The sequence below is a fragment of the Canis lupus genome, chromosome 27 (assembly GCF_003254725.2).
Source record: "Canis lupus dingo isolate Sandy chromosome 27, ASM325472v2, whole genome shotgun sequence".
In the NCBI taxonomy this organism is placed as follows: domain Eukaryota; kingdom Metazoa; phylum Chordata; class Mammalia; order Carnivora; family Canidae; genus Canis; species Canis lupus.
This window is the reverse complement of record NC_064269.1, coordinates 4,806,151-4,832,660: the sequence shown is the minus strand read 5'-3', so window position 1 is coordinate 4,832,660 and position 26,510 is coordinate 4,806,151. Positions and strand designations below refer to the sequence as shown.

The 26,510-nt window shown below is 57.5% G+C and overlaps 1 protein-coding gene and 1 long non-coding RNA gene across 3 annotated transcripts in view; one reads left to right on the top strand and one right to left on the bottom strand.

Moving 5' to 3' along the window:
* Positions 1-25,559, bottom strand: part of FAIM2 (Fas apoptotic inhibitory molecule 2) — a 33,188-nt gene extending 7,629 nt beyond the window's left edge. The window contains exons 1-11 of one of the 2 annotated variants that reach the window (XM_025477572.3): positions 25,399-25,559; positions 21,793-21,988; positions 19,006-19,100; positions 18,517-18,581; positions 18,087-18,140; positions 11,979-12,029; positions 11,615-11,654; positions 11,053-11,090; positions 10,423-10,510; positions 10,056-10,151; positions 8,373-8,426 (exon numbers count right to left, since the gene is read on the bottom strand). In XM_025477572.3, the coding sequence (XP_025333357.1) occupies positions 8,373-8,426; positions 10,056-10,151; positions 10,423-10,510; positions 11,053-11,090; positions 11,615-11,654; positions 11,979-12,029; positions 18,087-18,140; positions 18,517-18,581; positions 19,006-19,100; positions 21,793-21,988; positions 25,399-25,413 (792 nt within the window). In that variant the 5' untranslated portion in view covers positions 25,414-25,559. Of the gene's footprint in view, positions 1-8,372; positions 8,427-10,055; positions 10,152-10,422; positions 10,511-11,052; positions 11,091-11,614; positions 11,655-11,978; positions 12,030-18,086; positions 18,141-18,516; positions 18,582-19,005; positions 19,101-20,785; positions 20,916-21,792; positions 21,989-25,398 lie in introns of those variants that run through there. The other variant, XM_025477573.3, reaches the window with a different exon arrangement.
* LOC118352520 (uncharacterized) lies at positions 19,841-22,696 on the top strand. Its single transcript, XR_004809734.2, has 2 exons — positions 19,841-20,816; positions 21,117-22,696. It is a non-coding gene; the product is annotated as an uncharacterized LOC118352520 (long non-coding RNA).
* Positions 25,560-26,510: the final 951 nt, after the last annotated feature.

The window sequence follows — 26,510 nt, the reverse complement described above, 5'->3', positions numbered from 1 at the left end:
GTTGGTGAATCTTTTCATTGAATCCTCACATAAACCTCTAGGACACGTGTTCCATTGTCACGTGCATCGTGAAGCTGAGTTTGGGGCACACAGAGTGTGCGTGCCCACTTCACCCAGCCAAGAGGACAGACTTCAAATCTCATTCTCCTTCCACCACATGACACTGCTTTGGGGCATGTGTGTGTGTGTGTGTGTAGAAGGCTGGAAGAGATGGGAAGAGAGGCCCAAACCGAGCTCAAGGCCAAGAGCCCTGCAGGCTTCCTGGGGGTGGGGTGGGGGGGATCTCAAACACCGCTTTCGGGCCTAGAGCGGGAGCCTGGGCTTGGGGGACTCTATAGGAAGAGGCTGCCAGCCTTAAGATGCAGGACGTGTGAGGGAGTAGGGATGCGGAGGAGAGGCGACGAGTGGAGACCTGGGGTCCACTGTTGCCCGGTGCCAATCGAAGACAGTCGCCTTCACTGGCCTGAATGTCCCAAGTTTCAATGGCACAGCAGCCCTGAGTTCTGGGAAGCACCTCCAGGCGGCCCCTGGAGGAGCAGGGTCTGGGCGGCACGTGAGCCAGAAAGCCTGCCCCAGGGGGAAGGGGAGCCACGTATGAAAGTGTGTGAAACAGCCCACGTGTGGTCCCCTGAGGACGGGCACGGGCGTAATACAGTGCTTAAGAACACTCGGACTGGGGGGATGCCTGGGTGGCTCAGTGGTTGAGCATCTGCCTTCGGCTCAGGGCGTGACCCCGGGTCCCGGGATCGAGTCCCACATCAGGCTCCCTGCATGGAGCCTGCTTCTCCCTCCGCCTATGTCTCTGCCTGCCTCTTTCTCTGTGTCTCTCATGAATAAATAAATAAAATAAAATCTTAAAAAAAAAAAAAAAAAAGAACACTCAGGCTGGGAAGTCCTGCAGACCTGGGTTCAAATCTTACAACTGACTACTGCTAACAGGTGATCTTATTGATTAATGATGTGCCAGGCACTTTCTAAGTGCTTTGCATATATTAATTCACTTGCAAGTCACAACGATCTAACAAGGTGGGTGCTATTAGTATCTGCATGTTAGAGATAAGGAGACGGAAGCACCGAGAGGTTACATGATTTTATCAGTCCACGCAGCTGGAACGTGGCAGAGAATGGATGTGAACCCAAGTACTCTGCTCCAAACTTTGGTGCTCTGCGTTACAAGGTTAGCATTTACAATAAGGGCGAAAGCTACCTTGGTAGTCGAGAAAGGACCGAGTTCCTGGTGCCAGGCTGTTCTCGGTTGTCCTTTCGTATTGTATCTCATTCTTACCGCAGCTTTGCGGAAAGATCCACATCAGCCCATTTGAAAGATGAAGCAACCGAGGCACAGAGAAGTAACTTGCCCAAGGTCACAGGGGTGGGAGGATGAGCTAGCCCTTGAAAATTGTTTGGGTAGAGCGCATGTGGCCACCGGAGAGCTCCCTGCTGGGGTGACAGCAGGAGGGGGGCCTTGGGACAGCACCTCCTGGCTCTGCTCTGGGTGCGAGGCCGGGGACTCCTCCCTTCCCCGGCCTGGGAGGGAGCTGCGCCTCGGCCCTGCTCCCTGCGGGAACTCGGAGCCGCCCCTGGGGGCTGGGAGGGGGCTTCTCTCACCTTCCCGGGTCCAGGTGTTCTGGGTGAAGGGCCAGCTGTGAGCAGGGCGTTGGTTGCGGAGGATTAGCGCCTGAGGAAGTGAAACTGGGGAGAGTCCCGGGAGGGGGCCCTCTAGTGTGCTTTCCCCCTGAGGGAGCCGTCACCCGGCACCCCCCACCCCCAGCTGCACTCCACTTCTGGGGGGCTCAGAGGAGGCTCGGGCGGGGCGTTGGGGCTGGTTTGGTGGCCGGAGGCTGGGAGGCTGGGAGGCTGGGAGGCCGAACAGAGAGGCTCTTTCAGGCTCGTGTCAAAAACCGAGGCAAGAGCCTGGAGCTCCTGAACGAAATGCACGAAGTCTACGGTAAAATCACGCCCCGCCTCGGGTTTGTGTAGCCGCGTCTGCTTTTCAAAGCGTCTACTCGGGAGGAAGCCTGGGCCCTGACTAGAAAAGCAAGGGGGGGCGGGGGGACAAACAGGGGTCTCCGTCCAGAGTCCTCCGGACGCCGCGGGGCTGGCCTAGGCCAGTCACGGGGACACAGGGAACAGACTGTCCGTGGGGCTGGATGGAAGTAACTGCGAGAGGCCTGTTCTGCGGCGGAGAGCCTCTCTGGGTCCCGCCGTGGACAGAGTCCATCTGGGGACCCCTCTGGCCTCTATTTTCCCTGACAAATGGACAAGGAGGTCAAGTTGAAAGAATGCTGGGCTGAGAGCTACGGAATGGGGCCTCCGTCCAGCTTTGGCAGCTCACCCCGTGTGCCTGCGGGTGTGCGACACGTGCGCGGTGCGCGGGGTGTCTGGGGGGTGGTTATGTGGGAGGATATGCGGGCGGGCGCGTGCTCTCCCGAGGCCTCGGCGCAAGTAGGTCCACGCCAGCTCCGAGGACCCGGAGTCTCGGCCAGGGGCTCGGGACCGAGGGCTCATGCGTCTCCCCCAAGGTCGGGGGCAACACCCGGGGTTGCAGGCCCAGCACCTCTCCAAACGAAGCATCTTCCTACCTAAGCTTCAACCATCCAAACACCATCAGGCCTGAAGCATCCCGTACTGACCCGCACGCCTTCGTCCCGCCGCCCTGTCGTGGACTCTGGGACTGTGCAGCGGCCTCCTAACTGGTCTCTCTGCTCTGGCCTAGCCACACAGCTTCTTGGTAACCTTCCTTAAAACACAGGGACTGTGATGTTTTCTGAGGTCCCCAAACTGGCCAGGCTGGACAGGGGAAAGCTCTGTTCCTATTGGGCTTGTCACCTGATTTCTAAAGTCCTACTTTCTTCTCTAAGTCTCCTGGCTTGGCGTCCCGATTTAGGTGGCTGGGAGACCTTAGCGTCCCAAAGAAAGACGGGCTCTGAGGTAGAGCCACATAAGCACAGAGGCTCAGCCACGGTGGGGAATCTGCTGGCCAAGTCCTTGGCCCGACCTGCTCTCTCCGTCTCCCCTGCCTCGACCGTCCTGCTCTATCCCAGTCCCTGCATGTTGCCCCATCATTCCATTCAGCCAAGTCTTCATGCTCCCCGGCCTGACCTTCCATGAGTTTCTACAGGAAAGCACCCAAGGAGAGGGCATGAGAGGGGTGAGGAGGCTGAGGCCACCGTGAGGTCCCTGTGGGCTGACTCACCCGCTTCTACTGACATTTGGGTCCGGTGCGCAGCGGGGGGTATGAGATAGGGGTGAGGCAGAAAATCCAAAGCCTCCTGAGAATGTGCCAAGGCTAGACAGGTGAGGCCTAGGAGGGGCCAGTTCCTCGAGGCTGGACCTCAGCCCTAAGAGGCCTGGGCTCCCCCCACCCCAGCTTAGCCTTGTCCAGCTGGGGGCCCCGCCCTCACAGATGACGGAGACTATCAGGGAGGGGCTAGGGTCTCTAGGAAAGGAAACCATTAGATTCTAACAGCCCTTCCAAGGCCCAGGTTGGGAAGACTGGGGGGGGGTGGCTCCTCACTGGGGGTCTGGGACCTCCTCTGATGCTTCTCCCCTGTTTCACACATCCTCCTGGCTGCAGCTGGGCAGGGATGCTCTGGGCGCTGTCTTGTCACTCTAGCTGCAATGCTGGGAGGGCCTGTCATAGTGCCGAGAATTCTCCGAAGGCTGGGGTGGGAGAGGCCTGGGGGGGTGGGGTGCAGATGAAGAGGCTAGGGGACCGCAGCTCCCATAGGACAGAAATGACCCAGGAAGCAGGGTCAAACTGAGGACGTTCAGAGTTGGGTTAATGGAAAGGCCCAGAGATACCTCTTTCAGGGCTGGGCCTCTGATGGTCTCTGTCCCCCTGAAACTCAGAGGTGGGAGGAGAATGAATCCAGCCCCCTGCCCAGCTCTTTCCTGCCCCAGGGGGCCCAGGGGACCTGTGGCATGTCTTCCCTCCTGGTGACCCCGGTGAACAAGGGCAGGGGATGGAGCTGGGGGTTCATACTGTGCTCCTGACCATTGTTTACATAATCTGCAGGAGGAGCCAGGGCCTGTCAGTGTGTCCTCTCCTAATGAGACATTAACTGGTAATGAGGCGCTGTGGTTCCTCCTCCCCTGTGACTCACTGTGCAACTGAGGCTGTCTTTGCGCTGCTCTGACCAGCACCTCAGCCCGCCCTGGCCCCTTGGCCGTGCCTCTCAGGCATCCCTCCATCCCATAAACATCAAGGGGGTGCCTACTAGGTGCCGGGGACTATGTCAGATCCTGGGGCTGCAGCGAAGAGGGAGCCAGATCCCAAATCCCTGCCAATCAAGGAACTTACATCCTGCTGCAGGGGGACAATCAACAAATCACAAAAATATAATAGTATGTCAGAGGATGAGAAGTGCCATGGCGAGGAACAAAGCAGGGAAGAGGAGTAGGGAGCGTGTGAGTGTGTGCACGTGTGGGCGTGTGTGCATGCTCAGTCACATAGGATTGTAAGTGAAGTGAACACTCGAAGGCGGGGACACACAGAGGGCTGTGAGTGGGTCCGAGGGGACAGGTGGCTCAGCTGCAGCTGCAGATGTGCTGGGCTGGAGTGAGCCCGGCGGTCACGGGCAGCAAGGAGGCCCACCTACATGGCTGGGGCAGGGTTGCAGGCTGGGGGGGAGGCGGGGCGGGCATGGGAGGAGATGAGGTCAGTGGGGGGCCTGCAGGCCTGGGTGGTGCCCTGGAGGGAGCAGGGGCATGATCTGACCCCATTCACACTTAACAGAGTCACCCTAGCTGCTGCACTGAGCGCTGGCTGTGGGGCCGCACCTGGGGAAGCCACAACAGCAATTCGGGACACGGGCTGGGGAGTAGCCATGCAGGTGGAGACAAGTGGTCAGATTCTGGCTGGAAGGTGGAGCCAACAGAACTTGCTGCGGGGCCAGACGTGGGTGTGAAGAGAGCGGAGGAGTGGAGGCTGTCAGCAGGGCGTTTGGCCTGAGCAGCTGGAAGGATGGAGCTGCCATTTACACAGAAGGGGGAGCTACGGGAGAGGCAGGGGTTCAGGGAGAGAGCAGCTGCTCAGTTTTGTATATAATCGGTTTGGGGCGCTTCACAGGTTTCCAAATGAGGGGTGTTGAGTTGGCAACTGGAGATTCTAGTCTGGAATTCTGGGCTGGAGGTCAGTTTTAGGGCCATCAGGATTAAAGATGGTATCCGAAGCCTTGAGACAGTCTGAGATCCCTTAGGGAGTGAGCGGAGAGAGAGAGGAGCTGATGGCCCTACGGCATTCAGTGTGAGCAGGGGGGTGAGAGGAATACAGGCCAGCTGGTGGCCAACATGCCGGGAAGAAGATGCTTCTGGATGGAGGAATGAGCAACTGTATCAAAGAGGCTGAGGCTGGCAAGGGGAGGGCTGGGAGATGACCTCTGGGTTTAGTAACTGGGAGCCTGTCGCTGACTCTGGTGAGAGCATTAAGAGAGTTTAGAGAATTGGAGAAGGATTGGGAGGAGATGAAAAGGAAATACACGTACCCCCGCTTTTCAAAAATTCAAGCTATACCATTTCATTTTTACGAAAGACCTGCAGTAGTACCTGCTTTCCCTAACCTGAAGAAATCCAATGCGGATTTTCACTTTTATAAAAACACCAACGTAGCATTCAGCATTTGCTTTGCAGTGAGCTGTTACAGAGGCACCGTGCACCGCCAAGCAACGAGTGGCCCCCCCCAAGCTCCTTGCCTGGGAACAATATCCAGCATCTCGGCCTCGAACCGCTACAGCTTTGAGCTGTGTCTGCAAGCCCCTGTGTTTTATCTCTATTTATTTTGTGCATAAGGTCAGCAAAACATGTCCTAACATAGCAGAAAAACCTGAGAGGTTATTTTTCGGGTCTGGGACCCTCAAAATCTCTTCCACATAAATTAATGGTAATTGCTGCTTCACTTTAAGCCATTTCCAGCTTATGAAAGGTTTCATAGGAACGGTCTACTTTCAGGGGAGCCTGTAGTCAGTATAGATTCCCTTATTAGAGCTTTTTGCTCTAACTGGGGGTGCTAGAAGGAGATGTGGGTCAAGGCTGGTGTGTGTGTGTGTGTGTGTGTGTGTGTGTGTGTGTGTGTGTGTTTCCAGATGGGAGAAATTATAGCCTGTTTCCATGCTGGTAGGAGTAATCCAGAGGGCAGAGCTGGTGGGGGCGGGAGCAGAGGGATTCCTGGGGAGAACTTTCCAGCTTCTTCCCAACTCCAAGCTTGGAGTTGTCTTCTTTGAGGGGGACCCCAGGGGTGCTGGAAATGATACCAGCCTGGGCACAGTACACCGGGGTCCTGTCCTAAATCTGCCCCTTACTGGCAGTGGGACTCTGTGCCAGCCCTCAACACCCCAGGGCTCCAGATGTGGAAAGCAGGTCCTATAACATCAGCACTGCCTCCCACCCTGGGTTGTGGTGGAGATCCAACGAGATCATAGGTGTGAAAGTGTTTTGTAAAATGTAAAGGGTGGAACAGATGGTTGGGATTATTTTTATTATTCTAATAACACAAAGGATTATTAAACAAATTTAAGGGATTACTGTTCATCCAGCCCTACTTGTAGGTACGGCCTTCCCGCTTAGCTGACATACTAGCCGTGACCTGATCCACACGATGCCAAGTAAACTTCCCAACCCTCCACTGATGCTCACCTACCTCTCACTCTGCCCTGCATATGGACTCCTCTTCTTCCGTTTGTCCCTGGCAAATGCTGCCCACTGAGGCCTCCCAGCGTGACCCTGTTTCTTCCCTCCTGGCCCTAGTCCCTACCCCATCCCCTTCACGGCAATTCGCTTTAAGTAGCTCCTGCCTGAGGGAAAGAGCGTTGGTGCAGGAGCCAAGAGAAGTTAGTGCTATATGGTGACTGACCTTCCCGCTTTGCCCAGGATTTAGGGCTTCCCTCAAGAAGTGGGACTTTCAGTGCTCAAATGGGGAAAGTTCTGGGTGAACAGGGAGAGACTGGTCAACCTAGTCTTGACCACGGCCACGCTTAGTTGATATGCCCTTATCTTGGCAGGAAATGAGACAAGTCATCTAACTTTTTTCTGGTCCAGCTTTCTCATCTCTAGGGGAAGAAGGGCTTGGAGTTTCACTAGATCCCTTTTCAGTCCCTTCCAGACTCAAGTTCCAAGCCTGAAGGTCATCTTTACTCATTCTGCCAATATTTTACTGAATGCCATGATGTGCCATGCACTGTGCTCCTCCCGTTGACCGTGGCACCCTGGACACAGAGCCTAGCACCTCACACATAGTAGATGCTCAACAAAGACCTGTGGAAATGAATGATGCATCTACCACCACCACCCATTCCTAATCCGCACCCCCCAAAACATCTGCTCATAGTTCCGGTCTTCCATGTCTTCCCCAGGCTGTCACCCACAAGCCGGTGGAACCTGTGAATAAGCCTAGAACTCGGGCCAGACTGAGTTGAGCCAAACATTCCAGTGAGGGACAGGAGGGTCAGGTCACCGCTCCTGCTGGCGGTGGATGTTCACCTTGTAGGCTCCCTGAGAAGATGTCACCAAGATGAGCTTGCCCACCTGTGTGGGGCCTGGGGCACCATCACATTCAGGTGCTTGGAGCCCATCTGAGCAAAGGGCCTGCGGTGGGCTGCTCCAGGCAGACGTCTGCCCCTGGCTTCTTCCTGTCTCCCGGGCACCTACTTCCAGCCACCCTTTGCCACTCCCCATGTGGCCTCATGCCCAGAGCGGGGCTCTGGAGCCAGGCCATCCGGGTGTCCGGTCTGGCCCTCCACTTCCTAGGATGCCGCGTGAACTTGGGCAAGTCATTTAGTCTCTGAGCTTCAGGTTCCTCATCTGAATCTGACAACTATAGAACCTATTTTATAGAGTTACGGTGAGGATTAAATGCACATGGAGAGCTTGCTGGGGACGGGGTAGGGGGGTGCGGGGAAGGGGAGTGCTCAGTAAATATTAGCTATTACGGTTATCACCACCGTGGTCATCAACGCTCTCAGTTCGGTGAGAACAACCAAGAACAAGCTTGAGCTAAGTGCATCTCTCACACTTGGAATCTCCCTGACTCCAAGAAGCCTTCCCGGATTACCCCTAAGAGAGCAATGACTAACTTAGTCCCCGCGGCCAGGGCACCCTCATTCTCCCACCCTCACAAGCAGCACGGGCCCTCCCCACGAGCTAGGGCCGCCTCTCCTCAGCTCTGTCTAAAGGCCTCATCCCGTTGTTACGAACTTCCTCCTCCCCTGCCCAGAGAAGCCCTGAATGCGGCACTGAGCCCTGACCGCCCACGGGAGCTTCCTGGGGTGTCAGGGAGGAGGACTATGAGGAAGACAGGGACAGTGGAGGGACCTGGGGAGGTGATCAGAGGCCGAGAAGGCGGGGGGGGGGGGGGATCTCCAGGGAGCCACACTCACCAACGTAAACACGCCTGCTCCCAGCACGGCATACACTGCATGGAGCCAGGGCACCTGTGGGGCAGGCAGGAAAGGAGTCAGGGTGGCAGGGGTGAAGGGGCAGGGAGGTCCTGCTTTGTCCAGAGGCCAGTGAATACAGCAAGACCTCCCTAGTGGATTCCGTCTCTCACAGCACCCCCATGCCTCCCCCGCAGTCCCTAAGAAGCCCCAGGTCAGAGAGGGGTCCTCGATTCTCCGTGTGCTCAGGGGGGGTCTGGGGAGCCCCAGGATGACAGTGATTGTGGAGGGACTGGCAGGGGAGTTCCCAGTCCATTGGTACTTGTGCCCTGCACGCACCATCCCAGGCTCAGGCTGGATGAGGGAGACTCATCCAGTTGGACCCCTGTCACCCTCGGCCTGAGCCTGGCTTCGGGCTGCTACCTCCCTGCTGTGCGAACCCATCCCTGTCCTGTGTGGGGTCTGTGTGTTCCTCTGTGGGGGGACTGCCCAGCTTTGCTTGAAGCAGCAGGGGGCTCAGATGTGTGTGTGTGTGGGGGGAGGTGGTCCTCTGGAGTCCGTGCCGGCTGCAGGGGGTTGCTGACAGAGACTGGCACAGCGCCCTGCCCAACCCTGGCTCCCCCAGGTCTCAGGGCACCCAGGTGGGTGTGGAAAACCTTCAAGTTTCAGTCATGCACCCTCCACACGGCCTACCCCCAGAAGATTCTTGGAAACACAAGCACCCTATTAGCCCGACCTGAGTCAATAAAGGGTTCTTTGAAGCTCTGAGGCCCCTTCCTGTAACCGTGCCCCCATCCTAGATACACAGAGGGCCCCCAGACCAGCTCCGGCCCCTCCCTTCGTCAACAGGATCCTGGGAAGTGCCAAGGAAATGCTAGAACCAATCCTGATGTCCTGGACTTGCAGCCAATACCCTGGGGGCCTGGCCAGGCAGGATGGGGAAGGGGAAGGGGGGGAGAAGAATCCTGCTCCTAGGCGGGCAGTGGGGAGATCATGCACCAAAGGTGGCTAAGAGGAGCCTTGGGTGGGGGCTGGGGCGGTATAATGACTGAGCCCTTAGCAGGGGTCTAATAGCTTCACCCCTTGGGTTCCCAGGGATGCCCTCAAGCCGCCCCTTCTCCATCTGCAGCAGCCTGCCTGCCTCAGTCACCAGTGAGCCCTGTGCAGTCCTAGTTGGATTTCCCAGGGCCAACCGGACAGCTGAGATGTGGCTGGCCCCACTGACACTCTAACGGGGTGGGGGTAGGCTCAGAGCCCCACTGCCCCACCTGCCAGCCTGGCCAGCAGGATTCTGTCTCTGGCCTTGGCTGATCCCTCAAGAGCTCCAGGGGACCGGGCTCGGAGGCCCTATGGAGCTCCTGTGCTCCCTCCCCTGCCCAGGGTTTAAATGTGCTGTGCTCTCCCCCTCAGGCTCACCTCACCCCCTCAAGGGGAGGATGAGAAAGGTGAAGCCGGATGTGGCTCATGGTGCAAGCAGGTGCCCAGGCCTGCCAAGAAAAGCCTCCCTGTTTGTTTGCTTATACTGCCAACAAGCCCAGGGCAGGTGCCAGGAGGGTTGGACAGGATGGCAGGCTGTAGGCCTTTGGCTCTGGGCCTTCCCTGGAGGGTGTGGGAGGAAAGGGCACCCTTGGGCAAGGTGGGCTCTCCCTCCCTCCCCGGGGTCCCACCGGGAGACCCGGGACTCACATATTGGAAGGGTAGGAGGATGGCCAGGATGAGTCCGCTGAAGAAAAGAGTCATGAGCAGCACGAAGATCACACCCTGGCAGGACGTGAAGTCAAACTGCAGGGAAGGGATAGGCGTCAGCTGTTGGGCCCGCACGGAACGGCCTGCCATTCCTGGGGCCCCAACCCGGCAGCGTGCTGGCAAGAAGGCTGGGGCCTACGCAGCAGGCCGCTGTCTCATGCTCCCCCCTAGAAGCCAGCATTCCTCCTCCAGGTGGCCTCCCCAGACCCTTCTCACCCTCTTTACCTCTCCATAGCCGGGGACCCAAGATTGGAGCCCCCCCCCCCACAACCATCCCATGGACCTGCCCATGAGCCCCAGAGCTGACCTTGGTCTGGAAGCTAAAGACGGTGACTGAGAGGCAGACGAGAGCCGTGATGCCCAGGCACAGCAGCACAGACGTGGTGTTGTAGTAGCTGCAGGACGCAGGGCCAGGGGCTCGGCTTCAGGCTGGGCTTCTGGTCTCCCCGGCCCTCCTCCCAGGCCCACCCTCCTGCCAGGCCCTGATCTCTAGACCTCTGGTCCCCACGCTCTCCCTTCTTAGGGTCCTACCCCCTCTCTCTGCTTTCCCAACCTCTTCCCTGGGTCCTGCCCTCCCCAGCATGCTTCGACTCAAACTCCTGTTGGAAGGATCCTGAAGAGGTGGGAGTGGAGGGTGGGGAGGGCTTTGTGCTGCTGCCGGGAGGTGGCTTACAGGAAATGGGGTCTGACCCAGTCCGAGGTCTTTCAAGTTACAGCTTGAGAGAGGTCACCTTGGTCCCCTCATTCCCCACCGCCACCCCGCTGAGCTGGCCACGTCCTGCTGTCACTGCTGAGTGTGCAAGACAAGGGATCTGGGCCAATGTTCCCGCCTGCCTGAACCCCCTCCCCATCTGAACACTCTCTGAAGGGACACTGTTCAGGGGCAGCTCCCCTCAGGGTGTAGCCTGTCCCCCCCCCACCTGTCTGTCCCCTTTACCTGGACAACATCCCAGTGAGGTAGGCCATGGACAGGGTCTGGAAGGAGAAGCAGGATGAGGGAACGCTCCAGAACTCGGCCTCTGGGGGCCCAGGCACCTTCAAGGCCCGGCCTGGGCTTCCACCCCTGCACACCCCTTAACTCTGCATGTGCCTCACCCCCACACACATTCACTTCCACAACTCAGGCCTGGTGAGGAGCGTCCCCGACGGGCCGGCGCTAGCTGTCTCCTCCTTTCTTTTGCAGCCCTGCTCTCTCTTCACTTTCTACTCTACTCTTCATTAGCCATGGCTCTAGGATGCCTCATTCGAACCTCTTCAAAACAACATCACCAAGGAAAGAGACAGTGGATGGTGCCGGGGGAAGGGGAAACTAAGCCCATTTGCAAAGGGAAGGTAGGACATCTTTGCAGCAGAAGTGGGATGAAAATACTCCTGCCTCCACCAGTGAGCTCACATTGCACATGCCCAGCCCAGGCTTCTTGGCCCTCGAAGCCCACCCTCCTTCCGCCTCCCACCGTCCCCACGCAGCATCTGTCCCCAGGCACCCCTAGATCACTTACGAAAATGGTCAGGAGAATCAGGTTCCAGGGGAAATGCCTCCTGTAAGGCAAGCCACTGAGTTCAGAGGAGAAGGGGGGTGCCGACAGCCACAGGCTGGGTCACTGCAGCGGGGCGGGGGTCTCCCCATCCCCACTCCTCGGAGCCCCTTCCCTCAGCCACATCCCCGTATATCCCCATCAGCAGATCCACGTCACCCTGCTGCTGCCTCAGAGGCAGCAAGGAAGGGGCGGGAGGGCAGGCTGGATGGAGCCCAGGGGATAGAGCCCTCTCAGGTGCACAGCGCGCCGCGGCAGGCAGCCTGGGGCCCGATCCTTCAAGATCCTGCTCACGTTCCCACAAGGTGCTCCTCAAGCCATCACGTACCTAGGTCCAGAGCAGCAGGCCAGGGTCAGATAGGTCGCAAAGAATACAGCGCTATACAAGGAGACAGACGACGGGCAGGTCAGCTGTGCCCCCGAGCCCCTCGGTCCCGCTCATTCTGCTCCCTGCCACCCCCGCCCACAGGTGCCGGGCACTATGATGGGTCGGGGTGGGAGGAGGGCGTTTAGGACAGTCATCCTAGAAGCCCGCAATGGGCAGGCCGCTGGTCCGATTCCAAGACAGGAACGGGACTCGGACGAGCCTGCTTCTGGAGGTACCGAGTCCTGGATGCCACGGGACAGCTGGCTGCCCGACCCAAGGTGGCCTCCCCGACACTCCCGATACTTCGCCCAGGAACTTTGCCCACGGTGTCCTCTGTGTGCCAAGCAGAGCGCTAAGTGCTTTATGAATAAGGATTGAAGGGCTCCTCGCACCTTCTTCTCCAGAGAGCCAGCTCTGACCACCGGCCCACGCCGCCCCGCAGCCCCTCCCACCCTTCTCACTACCTGTAATGCCCCTGCCACTCGCTCTTGGTCTACCCTACCGGCCTGCCAGCGAGTCAGGGGAAGGTCCTCATCTGCCCCGCCAGCCCCTGGCATGAGCAGAAAGTACCTGTGGTGCGGATTTCTGGATCACGGCCATGTCCAGGGGATGGTGGGCAAGGAGCTCAGGTGCCCTCAGCAACAGGGGCAGAGGATCGAGGGTTGTCTAGACAGTAGTGGAGGTGAAGGCCAGTCCAGGAGGTGGAAGACTGGGCTGAGGACCCAAGGGACCTGCTCTTGGGTGCCCAATGAGATTGGTGCCACCACCAATGCACGGTCTCTAGCCGCCAGTGGGCCCTCAGCACGACGCCTGCCATCCTTGCCCCTCGGTTTGTCACCTGTCCCCCACAGCAGCAATTCCAACCATCCTTCCCGGCTGCCTCATTCCTGCACGGTCTGGCCTGATGCATCCCAGAAAGATCTGAGATGATGCGGGGCTCCCTCGGCTCCCCGCCTGCTCCCTGCAAGTCTCGTATCATGCATCTATGTGGCCCTCCTCCTGCCTTCCATCCCAGGCCCATCTCCCCAGCCTGGGCTGTGGGCCCACACACTCAACTGCATCGCCCTCTCTAGCTCCAACAGCTCACCCCTTCTGCTGGCGCCTCTCCTCCCATACAACCCTCCTCAGCTGTGTTCCATCTTCAGCCAATGTCCTCCCTGGTTCCAGCTACGCCCCTTTATCCACCCTCACAGACAAGCTTCTTGAAAAAGTTATCTCCCTGGAGCGCCTGAGGGGCTCAGTGGTTGAGCAACTGCCTTTGGCTCAGGTCGTGATCCCTGGGTCCTGGGTTCAAATTCTGCATCGGGGTCCCCATGGGAGCCCGCCTCTCCTTCTGCCTATGTCTCAGCCTCTCTCTGTGTCTCTCATGAATAAATAAAATCTTTAAGAAAAAGAAAAATTTATCTCCCCTCACTGTCTCCTTCTCCATCTCCGCATTACTCCTCAACCCCACAAATCCCAACCCAGCCCCACGTAATGAGAGCTGGCTTTGCCACATCCCTGTGACCTTGATGAGCCCAAGTGACACTAGTCAGTCCCTGTCTTACCTGACTTTTCAACATCTGCTCACTCCCATTGTTCCCCTCGTTCCACAATGACACACTTGTGGGTCCCCTCCTACCTCCCTGGCCACTCCTTCCCAGTCTCCTTGCCGAGCATCTAAATATGCCCTGTTCCTTTGAGATCGGGTCCCATCCGACTGGCTTGCTCCTCCACGGGACTCCCTCTAGCAGGCAGATGCTCATGGCTCCCACACCCTTGATTCTGATCTAGATGTTTCCTCTCGGCCTCAGACCTGAATAGGCAACTGCCAACTCGGCAGAGATGGCCATTCAGAAACGTGCCAAACCCAACAGGTCAGGAGCGAACTCGCCCTCCTCCCTGCCCCTGCTCCTGCGTCTCCTACTGCGAGGACGTCATGCGCATCCAAGTCGCCCAACCAGAGAGCTCAGCATCCTCCACTCTCACCGGCCTCACCCGATTAATCACCTGGGCCTGCCGATCCTCCTACCCAGGCAGCTCTCGGATCTGTCACCTTGTCTCCATGCCCAATACCACCCTTTTAGGTGGGGCCACCTCTCTCTCTATCTGGTCCTGCTGCCTCCAGCCCTACCTCCCACCCTCCGAGTGACAGATCCGACCATGGGACTCCCTTGTTTAAAATTCCCAAAGACCTGGGTGAGGCCCTGCTAGATCTGCCCTACGTACCTCCCCCTCCCCTCTGCGCCCTTATAACGTGCCTGCCGCACTCTGCTCCTGCTGGAAAGGACCAACTGGCAGGGATGCCCAAGGCCGGGATTAGAGGGGCTGCCTCGTGCACCATGGACATTCTTCAACTGAGGCCAGCACCCACACACCCGACGGGCTTGATCATCTGAACCCCCACCTAGATGTAGCATCCGGAGTGACCTAGTCATTTTACATTCCTACCATTTGCCCAGGGCCTGGCAATGGTTAGGTGACCTTTAAATACTTCTGGATGAGGGACACCTGGTTGGCTCAGTGGTTGAGCGTCTGCCTTTGGCTCAGGTCATGATCCCAGGGTTCTGGGATCGAGTCCCGCATCAGGCTCCCTGCAGGGAGCCCGCTTCTCCCGCTGCCTATGTCTCTGCCTCTCTCTAAATAAATAAATAAAAAATAAATAAATAAATAAATAAATAAATAAATAAATAAATAAATAAATAAACAAACAAATAAATAAAAAAATCTAAAAAAAAATACTTCTGGATGAAATGCAAAAGCATAGGGGATTTAGGGGTGGAGAAAAGCCTACTGGATTTGGCAAATAGGACCTCTCCGTCTTCACCTTCTCCTATAAGTATCAGTGGCTCTCAAGTGATGTGGAACAATTGTCATGGTGATTGAGGGGTTCTTAGTGCCAGGGACCGGCGAGGGACAGGAGAATCATCCTGCCCCAGATGAGAAACAGTCCAGGATCCCCTCTCTTCTGGTCTCACTTGAGTCATTGGTCAGTCACTGAGGCAATATTGATAATAATAATACCCTTGTCTATGTGCATCCTGGGTGTGAATCCCATCTCCCTGTGGGACTGGGAGCTGCCAAAGCAGAAGGGCCGGGTCTCCTTTCCTCTCTGGCCCAGAGATCCTTGTGGGTTGAGGGGGGTCGGAGGGAGGGCAGAGGGGCATCACCTGGGGGTTACGATGTAGCTTTGGAACCTGCCAAAGCTCGTATTCTTAGCGCAGCTCTGCCACTATTGTGCGACCTTGAGCAAGTTACTTAATTGCAGAGCCTTGTTGCCTCCTTTGTAAAACAGGAATCCTGGTACCAATTCAAGAGGCTATAGCAGGACTGGCTGAGAGCATAGCAGTGAGCACAGGGCCCCGCACAGGGTGAGGACCCGGGAACAGGAGTCGTTACAATTAGAAACCCGCCTCCTGGAGAGGCTCTGCTCCACCTCTTCCATCTCTGGTCTCCCAGTCTCCTCCTCTGCCCGGGGCCCCCTCACCCCCCCCCCCCATTGCCAGGGCTCAGAGGGAGCAATCAGACAATACGGCAAGAGCCCACTAAGGGAGATGGCTGGGGCCCTGCGAAGGCAGTGAGCGGAGCGGGGTGCTGGAAGGCCGCCACCCCAGGGGCCAGAGAATGAGTCACAGAAGGGAAAGAAAGACTAACTTGCATGTCGGAGCCGGGGCCCCAGGGCCTGGGCTGGAGCCATGGTCTGTTTACAGAGTGTCAGAACAGGGGAGTGAGGCGCAGGTGGGGGCCGGCGTCCAAACCCAACGTCCCCCCTCCGAGTGTCCCGCTCTAGGGCCAATCCCGGGCCAGCAGGGAGGCAGCCGAGCACTCAGGGGAAGTGCTCTTAGGAAGAGCCCTACAATGCTGCTTAGGAAGCAATGACTTCCCGCTGAGCCTCACTCCCTCATCAGTAGAATGGGGATAACCACAGCATCCGCCTTCTAGGGTTGTTATGAGGATCAAATGACAAATTCCTATGAAGCACTTAGCACAGGGCCTCACACATACAGAAAGAGCGGTTTTATTCTTACTGCTGTTAAGGGCTTGGTATGTTGTAGGAGGTGAGACCCACTAGGCCTCAGACCCAGAAGCAGATTCCAGGCGCAAAGTGGATAGAGTTGAGGGGTGGGGAGGGGGGGGAGGGCAGGGCAGAGCCACCGGCTGGCTTTCTGGAGAAAAGCCTAGCATCTCGGTGGTGGAGTTCCCAAGTACCTCCAAGGCTTTGAGACACCCCATCCAAAGCAGACGGTCCATGCCCACTCCCAACTTCTCTCCACCCCCATCCCCACCCACCCCTGAGCCGGGGAGAGCATCTCTGCTCTTTTTCTAGAGGGCTGCTAAATCTCTTCATTCCCAGGCCAGATTCTCATGCCCACCCTCAGCAGGGTGGACTCTGTCCCCACTTCGTAGCCTGCTCATTTCCGGCTGCGTCCCTGCCACCGTCTGCTCAGGACGTGCAGTCCTGCGGACCCTCCCCACAGAAGGCCTGGTGAAGGGCCTGGGGACTCCGTTCCCGAGTCCTCAGGGCACCCGGGTGTGCCAGGAGGTGCTGACGTGCTGGGAGCCATGCCAACCTGCCATGTGGGCTGGCTCGGGTGGCAGTCCCTGGGGCCTCATTAGCTTTATACACAGAGCCTCCCAGTTCCCCCAGTTGTACGCCTCCCTGTCTGGGCTGCAGACAGGCCCTCTGTCCTATGCCCTAAGCAAGGCTCTGGGTGAGAAGGTCTCCTCCCCTGGGACTCCCAACCTGACTGAGCCACCCGTCTGTTCCTCTGCTCAGGAGCCACAGAGGCCAGGATGAGCCTCCTTCCCGTCTGCTTCTGGTTGTCTGGTGTTAATCAAGGCCAGCTTTAGAACTGTTCTGGGCTTGGGGCGGCCCAGAAGGCTTTGGGCTGAGCCAACATCTCCACCGGATCCCCACCCAGGAGCAGGCGTAGGACAGCTGTAGTGTGCAAGCTCCTTGCCAGCCATTCAGAGCTTCCACCCCATAAGCCTCCACTGCTCTCTGAGATGTCTCAGATTCCCCTACATGGAGGCTTCTAGTCTCCTGCCAGTCTCATCCCTTATGTACCGAATATGCCATGTGCAGACCCCTCCTGTGCTTTTGCTTGAGCCACTCCGGTCTCCACTGAGGCGCTCCCTCCAAAGCAGACTGAGGGCTTGGGTGTCTCGGCCTCACGCCCTCCTGCCTCCTCTCCTCTGAGTGCTGCTCGAGCCCACGCAGCCTGGTACCACTCACTCACTACCTTCCCCTACAGAGGCTTTTGACCCAGCAACCCCAGTACCCAGTACAGGGCCGAGCTCACCGTGGGTGCTGAAGAGGACTTAGGTGCGAGTGAATCTGCCCTGAGCCCAGGATAGTTCTACCGTAGAATTATCCAGGTTGACCCTTAATTGCCCAGATAAGAGGGTCAAGAATCACCTACACCGTCAAACTTCTCCCCTTAAGTCCTCTGCCAATGTTCCTTACAGAGTATAGGACAAGCGGGTGAGCCAAGCGGCTTGAGAAGAAGGGAATCTGCCAAGCAGAGTGATTAAGAACACAAGCCTCAACCTGCATCCTGGGTTTGAATCCCAGCTCTGCCACGGACTAGCTGTGTGACCTTGGGCAAATGACTCAACCTCTCTGAACCTTAGTTTTCTGAGGTAATCATACCCAGTTGACTTGAGGACCGAATGCAATACTGTGCATCCAGCACACAGAACAAGGCCCAGCCCTCATTAGGCACCCTGTAAGTGGTAGCTATTATGATTAATAATCCATAAGTATTAATAACAATGCTAATAAGAATAGCAACATCATCATTAGTGTGGATCAAGGTGTTCCAGCTCCCCTTCCCCTCAGGGCTAAGGTCTGGGTCTCTAGCCAGGGCCCCAGCCCCACCCTCTCCTCGTCGTGCGAGCACCAGAACCTGTGCCTGTCGTCCCTCCCCCTTGGAGCTAAACACCACAAGGGCCCCCCAGGCCATGCTCTTGTGAGGACGATCTTCCTTTAGAGGAGAGAAAGTCCATGGGCTTGGAATCTGTCAGCAGAGACGTCCCACCTCGTGCCACAGAGGGTTCTCTGGCAAGGGAGGCCTGGGGTATACTCACTAGGACGCCCAGTACCATCCTGGGTTAGCCTGCACGTAGTCCTTAACGGGGTCACTGCAGAGAAAGGAGGGCGAGAGAATCAGAATTTACCCTGTCTCCATTTCCACATCTGCGCCTGCCCCCACGAGAAGAAAGTGGGGAGGCACCCCCAGTGGCAGAGGGAGCCCCAGCCCCAGTCCCGGGCTGGGCCGAGGCTGGGATGTGGAGGTGCCTGGCTGTGGGGCTGGAAGATCTGAGAGGAATGACTGCTTCCCAGGCACCTGTCGCCCCGGAAGGCACTAGCTCCTCCCCCGGTGGACGGAGGACTCCTCCGTGGGCACTACCTGAAGTTCTTCCCCAGCACAAGGGCATCCGTTGCCCCAACATTCCCGGAGAGTGGGGCCTCGCCACAGCCGCCCCCGGAAGGTGCCGGGCCACACTGCCAACTCACCAGAAGGTAAAGAGAGCCACGACACCCAAGGTCACCAGCAGCTGGATCAGCAGGATTGTATAGACCTAGGGGTGGGAGGGAGTTCTTTTCAGCTTGGGGAGCCCCACTTGAGGCCGGGGAGACTTGGGCCCCCAGTGAGGCTCAGCTTCCCAGCAACCCATGTCCTCTCTAGAACCTGCATCCCGTGCCCTCCACTCTCCCTCTCAGGGGTCACTGGAACGGACCCAGGACAAGGTGGAAGAAGGGCAAAGATGCTCCAGAGCCACCCCCACAGGACAAGGGGCCCCACGCATCTACAGAGAGGATGAGACACAGTTTCGGCGTAGCAGGGGCCCGCGGGGTGAAGCCCAAGGATGCACCTCCCAGCAGGTGCTGTCTCCAGGGGTGGCCTCTGCAGACCCCTGCAGACTGAGGGATGGGCCAGGGTCTCCTCAAGGGACTCCCCCAACCTAACCCACCAGTCCTGGAGAGTTGGGGGGAGGCGGTTACCTTTCTGATGAAGACTCGGCGAACTTTCTGATCGTCCCAACTGAAGGTGGTGAAGAGCTCATGGTCTCCGGTGGGGAAGCCATTCTCGTAACTGTCTGGATGGACATGGGGAGGGCCATGAGGGCTCCCACACATATATACGCTGCCCCCGACGGCCACCTGCTCGAAGCTGACTTTGGTCAAAGTGGCTCTCTGGACCCGGCGAGCCTGTCTCTCTAGCCCCGTTCCAAACCTCCCACCGCACCCCATCCCATCCCCAGATCTCTCCCCACCTGCTTCTCCTGCCTGAGTCCTGAGAATAAACTGTCACCTCCCCTCCCCCTCCTGCACGCAGGTTGGGGCTCCCAGGGGGCCAAGGCCTGCCTATGAGCGACCCTCTCCTCTAGCGTTCCTCACTCCTCCCTGGACGTGCTGGCTCCCTTGTGGCTAAGAACCAGAGAGGGACAGCAACTCTCCCAGGGCCACCCTGCACATCCAGGGCTGGAGGTCCTACCCCCGCTTGCCCTGAGACCTTTGGGGTGAGACCTGGGGACCAGGTGGGAAGGAAGCACCTGCTGGCACTCCAGCTGGGAATCAAGGCAGGGGGAAGCCTGGAGGGGGCAGTAAAGCCAAGACAGGGCAAGGAGGGGATGAAGTTTGGGGGTCAGCTCTCAGAACTCAGAACCCAGATGTCAGGCCTTTGGAAGAGCATGGGATCCACAGCCAGTCTTCTTCCTCTAAGACTGACCAGCGGTGTGACCTTGAGCCAGTCACCAGCATCTCCGGGTCTCTTCTATGACACGCGTCAGTTGACACTCTGGTTGACACCAGTTGACACACGGGGACAAAACTAGATGGAAGTGAAAGCCTATGGCCCTGGGCCTGGTGGGGACCATGCTGCCCTCTCCTCTGCACCCGTCAGCTGGGCCATTTCCGAGGCCTCTGCTCTGTTCTCCTCCACTGTCATTTCGATTCCAGGGGCCCTTCCTGCCATTCGTCCAGGGTCTTACCCCCCACGGCAAAAGCGTCAGTGTTGGTCTTTCAAAGCTGACCCTGCGTCAAGCTCTCTGATGGCTCCCCACTGCCTTTTGCTCACGTTCAGGTCCCCTACCAAAGCCACCACAGCCTCCCCTGAGCGCTCAGCCCCGGTGCACATTCCTCTCTCCTACTTTTCTCCAGCCTGGCTCTATTTTTTTTTTTCTTGCCTCTGGGCCTCCACATGTCATATTCTTTCAACCCGAACACTCATTTCGCTGCCTCTTCACCAGGCTGACTCTCGTCGTCCTTCAGGACTCAGCGTGGCTACCCCTTTGTCCAGGCAGTCTTCCCTGACTGCCAGGTGGGTTCGGCAAGCCGCCTAGGCCTCTGTCACCGCATCTCCACTGTGTGGTACTCGTCTGCCTACTTGTCTCTACAGTCAGGTCTGGGAGGGCAAGTCTTGCAAATCAGCATGTCCCTAGGAATTTAGCTGAGTGCTGGACACAGCGCGTGGCACGCCCTTAGAAATGTTTGTCATATGTTGACTGAAAGGAGCTTCCTTCCTGCCCCGACGGTTCCCTGGAAACCCTTTCTTAAGGCAGCTGGTCTGGGCAACCTGGAAATGGAAACGGAGGAAGGGGGCGAGGGGAAGCTCGCTGCAAACCTGGGGCCTGGAGGCCCTCCCTTTAATCCTTCACTTCTCTTTCATGTTCTGTCTACACCCCCTGCCCAGGCCTGAATGGCCAGGCCACAGAGAAGAGGAGAGAGAAAGCCTTCCCGTGTGTATCCGGGGCAGTGAGAAGGGCTCCCACAAACGCCAGACCTTCATTGGCCCTCCAGTAGGTCACAGTGGGGTAGGTTTGCCTGGCTCTGGACTGAGGGGGTTTGTGGTAAGGGGTGCGGACCATGGTGGCCACTCCTGGTGAGTAGAGGCTCTGTCGGAGGCATTGTTCTTGACATGCCTTCTAGAATTCTGCTGGGGAGGGTGGGAGTTGATACGATGGGACTGGGTGGGTGGGTGGGTCGGAAGGGGCTGCTGAGGGAGGCCGCAGGGGCCGAGGAAGGTTTGAGAGGGGGCCCTTCCTTACAGCTTGTGAGGAGCTGCATGTTCCCAGCCCTGAGGCAAAGCTCTCACAAGCTGCTCAACCCAACAGGGGCTCCCACTGGCTGTGAGTCTTGGTCTGCAAGGAGCTGGAGTTCGCCTGGGTGAGTCTGCCTATGAATTCCGCCCCGCCACGAGGGGCACGAAGGCTGGCACCCACACACCTTCCCCACCTCATATCCTCCTGTCCCCAGCAAAGGCTTGGAGAAGGGAAGAGAGACAGGGAAAGTGAGGGTGAAGTGATCCTCAGACCCCTAGCCCCACCAGCCCTGGGGCCTTCAGGGGGACATGTCCCCATTCTGATTTCAGATCAGCCCACATGGAAACACACTGCATCCCCACTCACAGCTTAATACCCTGCCCCTTCCTGTGTCCACTCTCTCCATCCTTCTTATGCACCCGTTTCTTTGAGAAGAGCCTTTCTAGAATAGTCCCTGGTGTTTTCTCCCCATCTGTCCTTTCTATTTGCTCTAGCTTGGTGACTTGAAAAAAAATCCGCTCTTCCCCATCCAAGAGTACTGTGACTGCAGACACGATGTCTCTCCCTTTTCACAGAGTCCTTCTTGACCTACCCTTGGAATAGCCCACCAAAGCCCAAGCCTTTGACAACAGGGCCTCATATAACCACACAATGCATCTATTTATGGGCAACTTCCTTCTACCCAGGTTTTTCTTCTGGGCCCACTGCTCCCCCTAATGCTCCTGCCTCCAGGAGCTGAGAGACTTACTAGGGTCCACGTAGGCCCAGCTGGGGTGGAGAGGCACAGCTGAAGGGGCTGGGGGGAAGGGCCCTGCCTTCAGCCCCTCCCCAGAGGTGGCCTCCTCGTAGGAGGGCGGGGCCGAGGGCACTGCTGGAGTCTCCTTCTTCTCAGCATTGGCCTGCTGCTGCCCCTCCGTCCCGGGGGCCTTATTAGCCACGGAGATCTGTGGAGTAGGGGCAGACAGAGACAGTCACCAGGGAAAGGGTGCCTTCCAAATCCTCCTCACCAGCTTCTGCTTTCTGGAACTTCCATGGGTATTCTCACCGGCTCCTAATTTCTGGGACTTCCCTGGGTACTTTCTCACCTAGAAGGGTGGGGGTACAGACAAGAGTCTCCCTGTTTTGTGCAGGGTATGCAATATTATTCAGCCTTAAGAAAGAAGGAAATCCTCCCATTTGCAACAACATAGGTGAACCTGGAGGATGTTATGCTAAGTGAAATGAGCGAGACACAGAAAGGTAAAAACTGCATGATATCAGTTATATTGGGGATGGAAAGTAGCCAAACTCATAGAAGAACAGAGCAGAATGGTGGTTGCCAGGGGTGGGGGGTGGGGGGAATGGGAAGATGGTGGTCAAAGGGCACAAAGTTTCCATTGTGCAAGATGAATAAGTTCTGGAGATCTAATGTACAGCATGGTGATTATAGTTAACAATACTGTATTGTATACTTGAAATTTGCTGAGAGGGTGGATCTTAAGCTTTCTCATCACACACACATAAAGGTAACTAACTGTGAAGTGATAGCGTTGTTCACTGGCTCGACTGTGATCATTTCACCATGTATACATATATCTAAACATCAAGCTGTATACCATAAATATATATGTATAAATATATAAATAAATTATATATATATATATATATATATATATATATATATATATATATATAAAATTTCTATTTGTCAATTATACCCCAATAAAGCTGGGGGGTGGCAGGGAAAGACTCTACCTTTTTTTCATAGATGGGAGAACTGAGCTCCAGGAGGGTCGGGGCTGGCCCCGGGGAACACACTGAAGCTGGTATAAAAACTAACGAAGGAGGGGATCCCTGGGTGGCTCAGCGGCTTAATGCCTGCCTTTGGCCCAGGGCCTGATCCTGGAGTCCCGGTATTGAGCCCCGTGTCAGGCTCCTGGCATGGAGCCTGCTTCTCCCTCTGCCTGTGTCTCTGCCTCTCCCTCTGTCTATCATGAATAAATAAATAAATAAAATCTTAAAAAAAAAGACTAAAGAAGGAGGGCACCTGGGTGGCTCAGTGGTTGAGCGTCTGCCTTTGGTTCGGGGCGTGATCCTGGGACCCTGGGATTGAGTCACACATCAGGCTCCCCTTAGGGAGCCTGCTTCTCCCTCTGCCTGTGTCTCTGCCTCACTCTCTGTGTCTCTCATGAATGAATGAATGAATGAATAAATAAATAAATAAAACAAGGGAACTAAGGCTCAGAAGAGAAGAATGAAGTGTCCAAGGTCATGAAGCCACACATGCACAGCCCATTGGGCTGCAGAGACCGGGTACCACTGGGACAGGTGTTGGGCTGGAGAAGACACTGAGAAGGTGGGGCTGGCGAGCCCCGAGGAAGGATGGGGACTGCAGGAAGGGCAAGAAGTGCCAGGTAAAAGGGAAAGGGTCTTGTTTTGGCCTCATGCTGTTGGAACCCCAGCCTCTCTCCTCAACCAGAACAGAACCGCACCCTGTCACGCTGGAAGCAGGCATCTAGTTCAGTCCTTTCTTTCATTTTACAGAAGAGGAAACTGAGGCCCAGAGGGAAATGTACTGTGGCAGGTTGAACACTGAAGTCTATATTTTACACTCCGTTACACTCGCCCCTAGAGTGTCCGCTTAAGTCTTGGTGACAGGATGTGAGCCAGGAGGGTCCGAATGCCACCCAGAGAGGGTAGACAGTGGGGGAGGAGGTGGTAGGAGGACTGAACCTCAGAAAATGAATGGGAGTGAGGTTGGGCTTCAGAAAGAACGCATTAAACCCAAAGGGCAGTAGAGCAAGGGCCGCAGAGTTCCTTCTTCTCAGGGTGCTTCTGGCTGAGGCGGCCCAGAGGTGAGCGAGCACCGGAAGATCTCTTGCCTCCATGTAGGCCTAAGGACCACTGAAATGGGGGTTCTTCTCCATTGCCAGAAAGCCTGTGAGCAAGCTGGAGGGGAGAGGCAGAGGAGGCAGGGGCAATGCAGGGCATTCACCCCAGGACAGGAAGCAGTGTCAGCAAAGTGACTGGGGGGTGGGGGTGGAATCAGCAGCGGTGGTGGGGGAGTGGGGGTGGAAGCTCTTCATTTTCACCACAATGCACATCCTTAGGGAAGAGAGCCTTGGGCATTCCTAGGCCTCTGGGAATGCCGCCCCACACACACACCTGATGCCCTCCCACTCTCCTGACCTCCTTCATCACCCAGACCAGAAGGGTCACATCCAGGAAAATCCAGTTCAGCCCAACAGAATCAAGGTCCTTTGAGCTCAGCCCCAGGAAATGGATTGGCACCTCTGACTTCAGCCCTGTCCAGAACAGGTCCTCCTCCCCAGCCCCCCACCCTGCTGATCAGCTCCAGGGCCTCCAGGGCCCTGCCTCCCCTACACAGACCACACACACACACACACACACACACACACACACACACACACACATCCGGCATTCCCAAGTGAGGTCTGCCCAGTGGCAGGAGGTGGTATCACCCAATGACATCATTTTGAGGTCTCATGAGCTTAAAAACAGGGAGAGGAGGATCTGAGAGCCCAAGGAAAGATGCCATTGGCTCTGAGGCTCATCTTGGAGAAAAGAAGGGGGAGTGCAGGGGAGGTTCCTCTTCTGTTTTCTCTGCCCAATCCTTAGCGCCCCCAAAACAGAGGGCCAGAGGACCCTCCCCCCTTGCCCCAGGCCCTGCTTGTTGTATAATTCCACAGGCTGTTGATGTTATGTAACCACACTAGGCCGGCCAAGTCTCTGCCCCAGCCCCTCCCCTCCATTTCAGGCCTAGAACTGGGGAAAAAAGAGAAGACGTTTTATCTGGTCCCATCTAGTCCCATGCCCAGCCAAAACAAAAACAAAAATGAGAGCATCTTGATGCAGGGTTGCCATAGTAAATGCCTCCCCACCCCAACCACAAGGGATGTGTCCAGGTGTGGAATAACGACAGAGACTGGGGTGGGGGGTGTCACTGTGGAGAGGCGAAAGATGAGCATAATGTGGCTGGGATTGAGATTGGAGCAGAGGAGGGCGCAGGATCGGCATGGCCCCTCGGGGCTCACTCAGGTGCCCTCCGCCGGTCCCCCCAACCACACCCTGGACACCCAGGCTGATTCCTCAAGGGAACCTGAAGGGTCCTAAGATGCCAAAGCCCCCCCGGGGAGGGGGGAGGCAGGAGAGGTGGGCCTGCTGGGCAGGAAGAGGCCCCAACCCATTCCTTGAAAGGGGCCTTTGGTCCTGGGACTTCAGCAGGGACCACGGAGGACAGTGGCCCCAGCGCCCGGGGAGGATGCTCAGAGTGGTCCAGAGAGTTTGCTTGGGATGCCAGGGAGCTGGGAGCCCACGGGTGGAGGACGGTGCAGGTGGGGGGAGATGCCGGTACCTTTCCTTGGGTCATGGTGCCGTGTCTCCGGGAAGGGGTCCCTGAGGCAGGGGCGGCCGCTTGGGTCACCGCAGCCTGCCTGCGTCTCTTCCTTCCTCCGCGTGGGTTCTAGCAACATCCACTGCAGCCGGGCCAGGCGGACCGGAATGTACCATTCGGGCGCGGGAGGAGGAGGGGGCCGGCGGGCGGGCGGCTGCTGCGGAGGCCGCTGCGGATTCCCGGCGGGAGGAGGCGGCGCAGCGCCCCCCGCCCCCCCCCCTCCCGGGGCCCCCATCCCGGGCGGAGCGCGCTGCGGGGCGAGTGGATGCGTCCGCGGGGCGGGGACCGTGACGCCGCGGCTGGAACCCGAGCCGGAGCGGGGTGTCAGGCCTCAGCCCCAGCCCCAGGCTCTCTCCCCTCGGCCTCGCCTCCCCGCGCCCTCCCTGATTTCGGTCTCCCCCACCGCCCTCCCCTCCTCTTCGTCATCCCCGTCATCCCCGCAGATGGGGGAGCCTCCCACGCTGGTCTACCCTCGCCCGCTCCCAACAGGGCCCCGGGCCCCAGATTCCCGTGGGTCCTTGGGCAAGCCAGTGAGCACCTCTCCTGCCTCCGTTTGCCCGCCTGTGAAATGGGAGCAACGGGCCCCCCTTCCTGGTCACAGAGGCCTGGTGTGGGAGGATACAGCTGCCGTGTGCTTCAACTCTGCGGGACCCTTTGAGCCCGCCTTTCCGGAAAGACCTCTAGTTCTGTCTCAAAATCTCTCCAACCTCCATCCCCTCATCCTCCAACTGCTCCCTTTCTGCCTCCAGCTCAGCCTCCATCACCCCTGCCTCTGTCTCCTCCCCCCCCACCCCGCCCCCCATTCGGGAGCCTATCGCGCATCCCCTCTCCCAGGCTTGTCCTTGGGAATCGGCCATCCCCAGGCCCTGCTTTCCAAAGCTGCCGCAGTGGCACTGTGGGGTTTGCAATCTCAAGAGCTGGGCTGGATTCCCAATTCAATCACCCACTGGCCTTGTGACTTTGGCAAGGCCTTAATCTCCCGGAGCTGCAGCATCTCCTACGGCAAGGAGGAGCTCTGTCCACCCCAGACTGACTGCAGGACACACAGGCTCTGGCGGTGGAAGCGAGCTGCA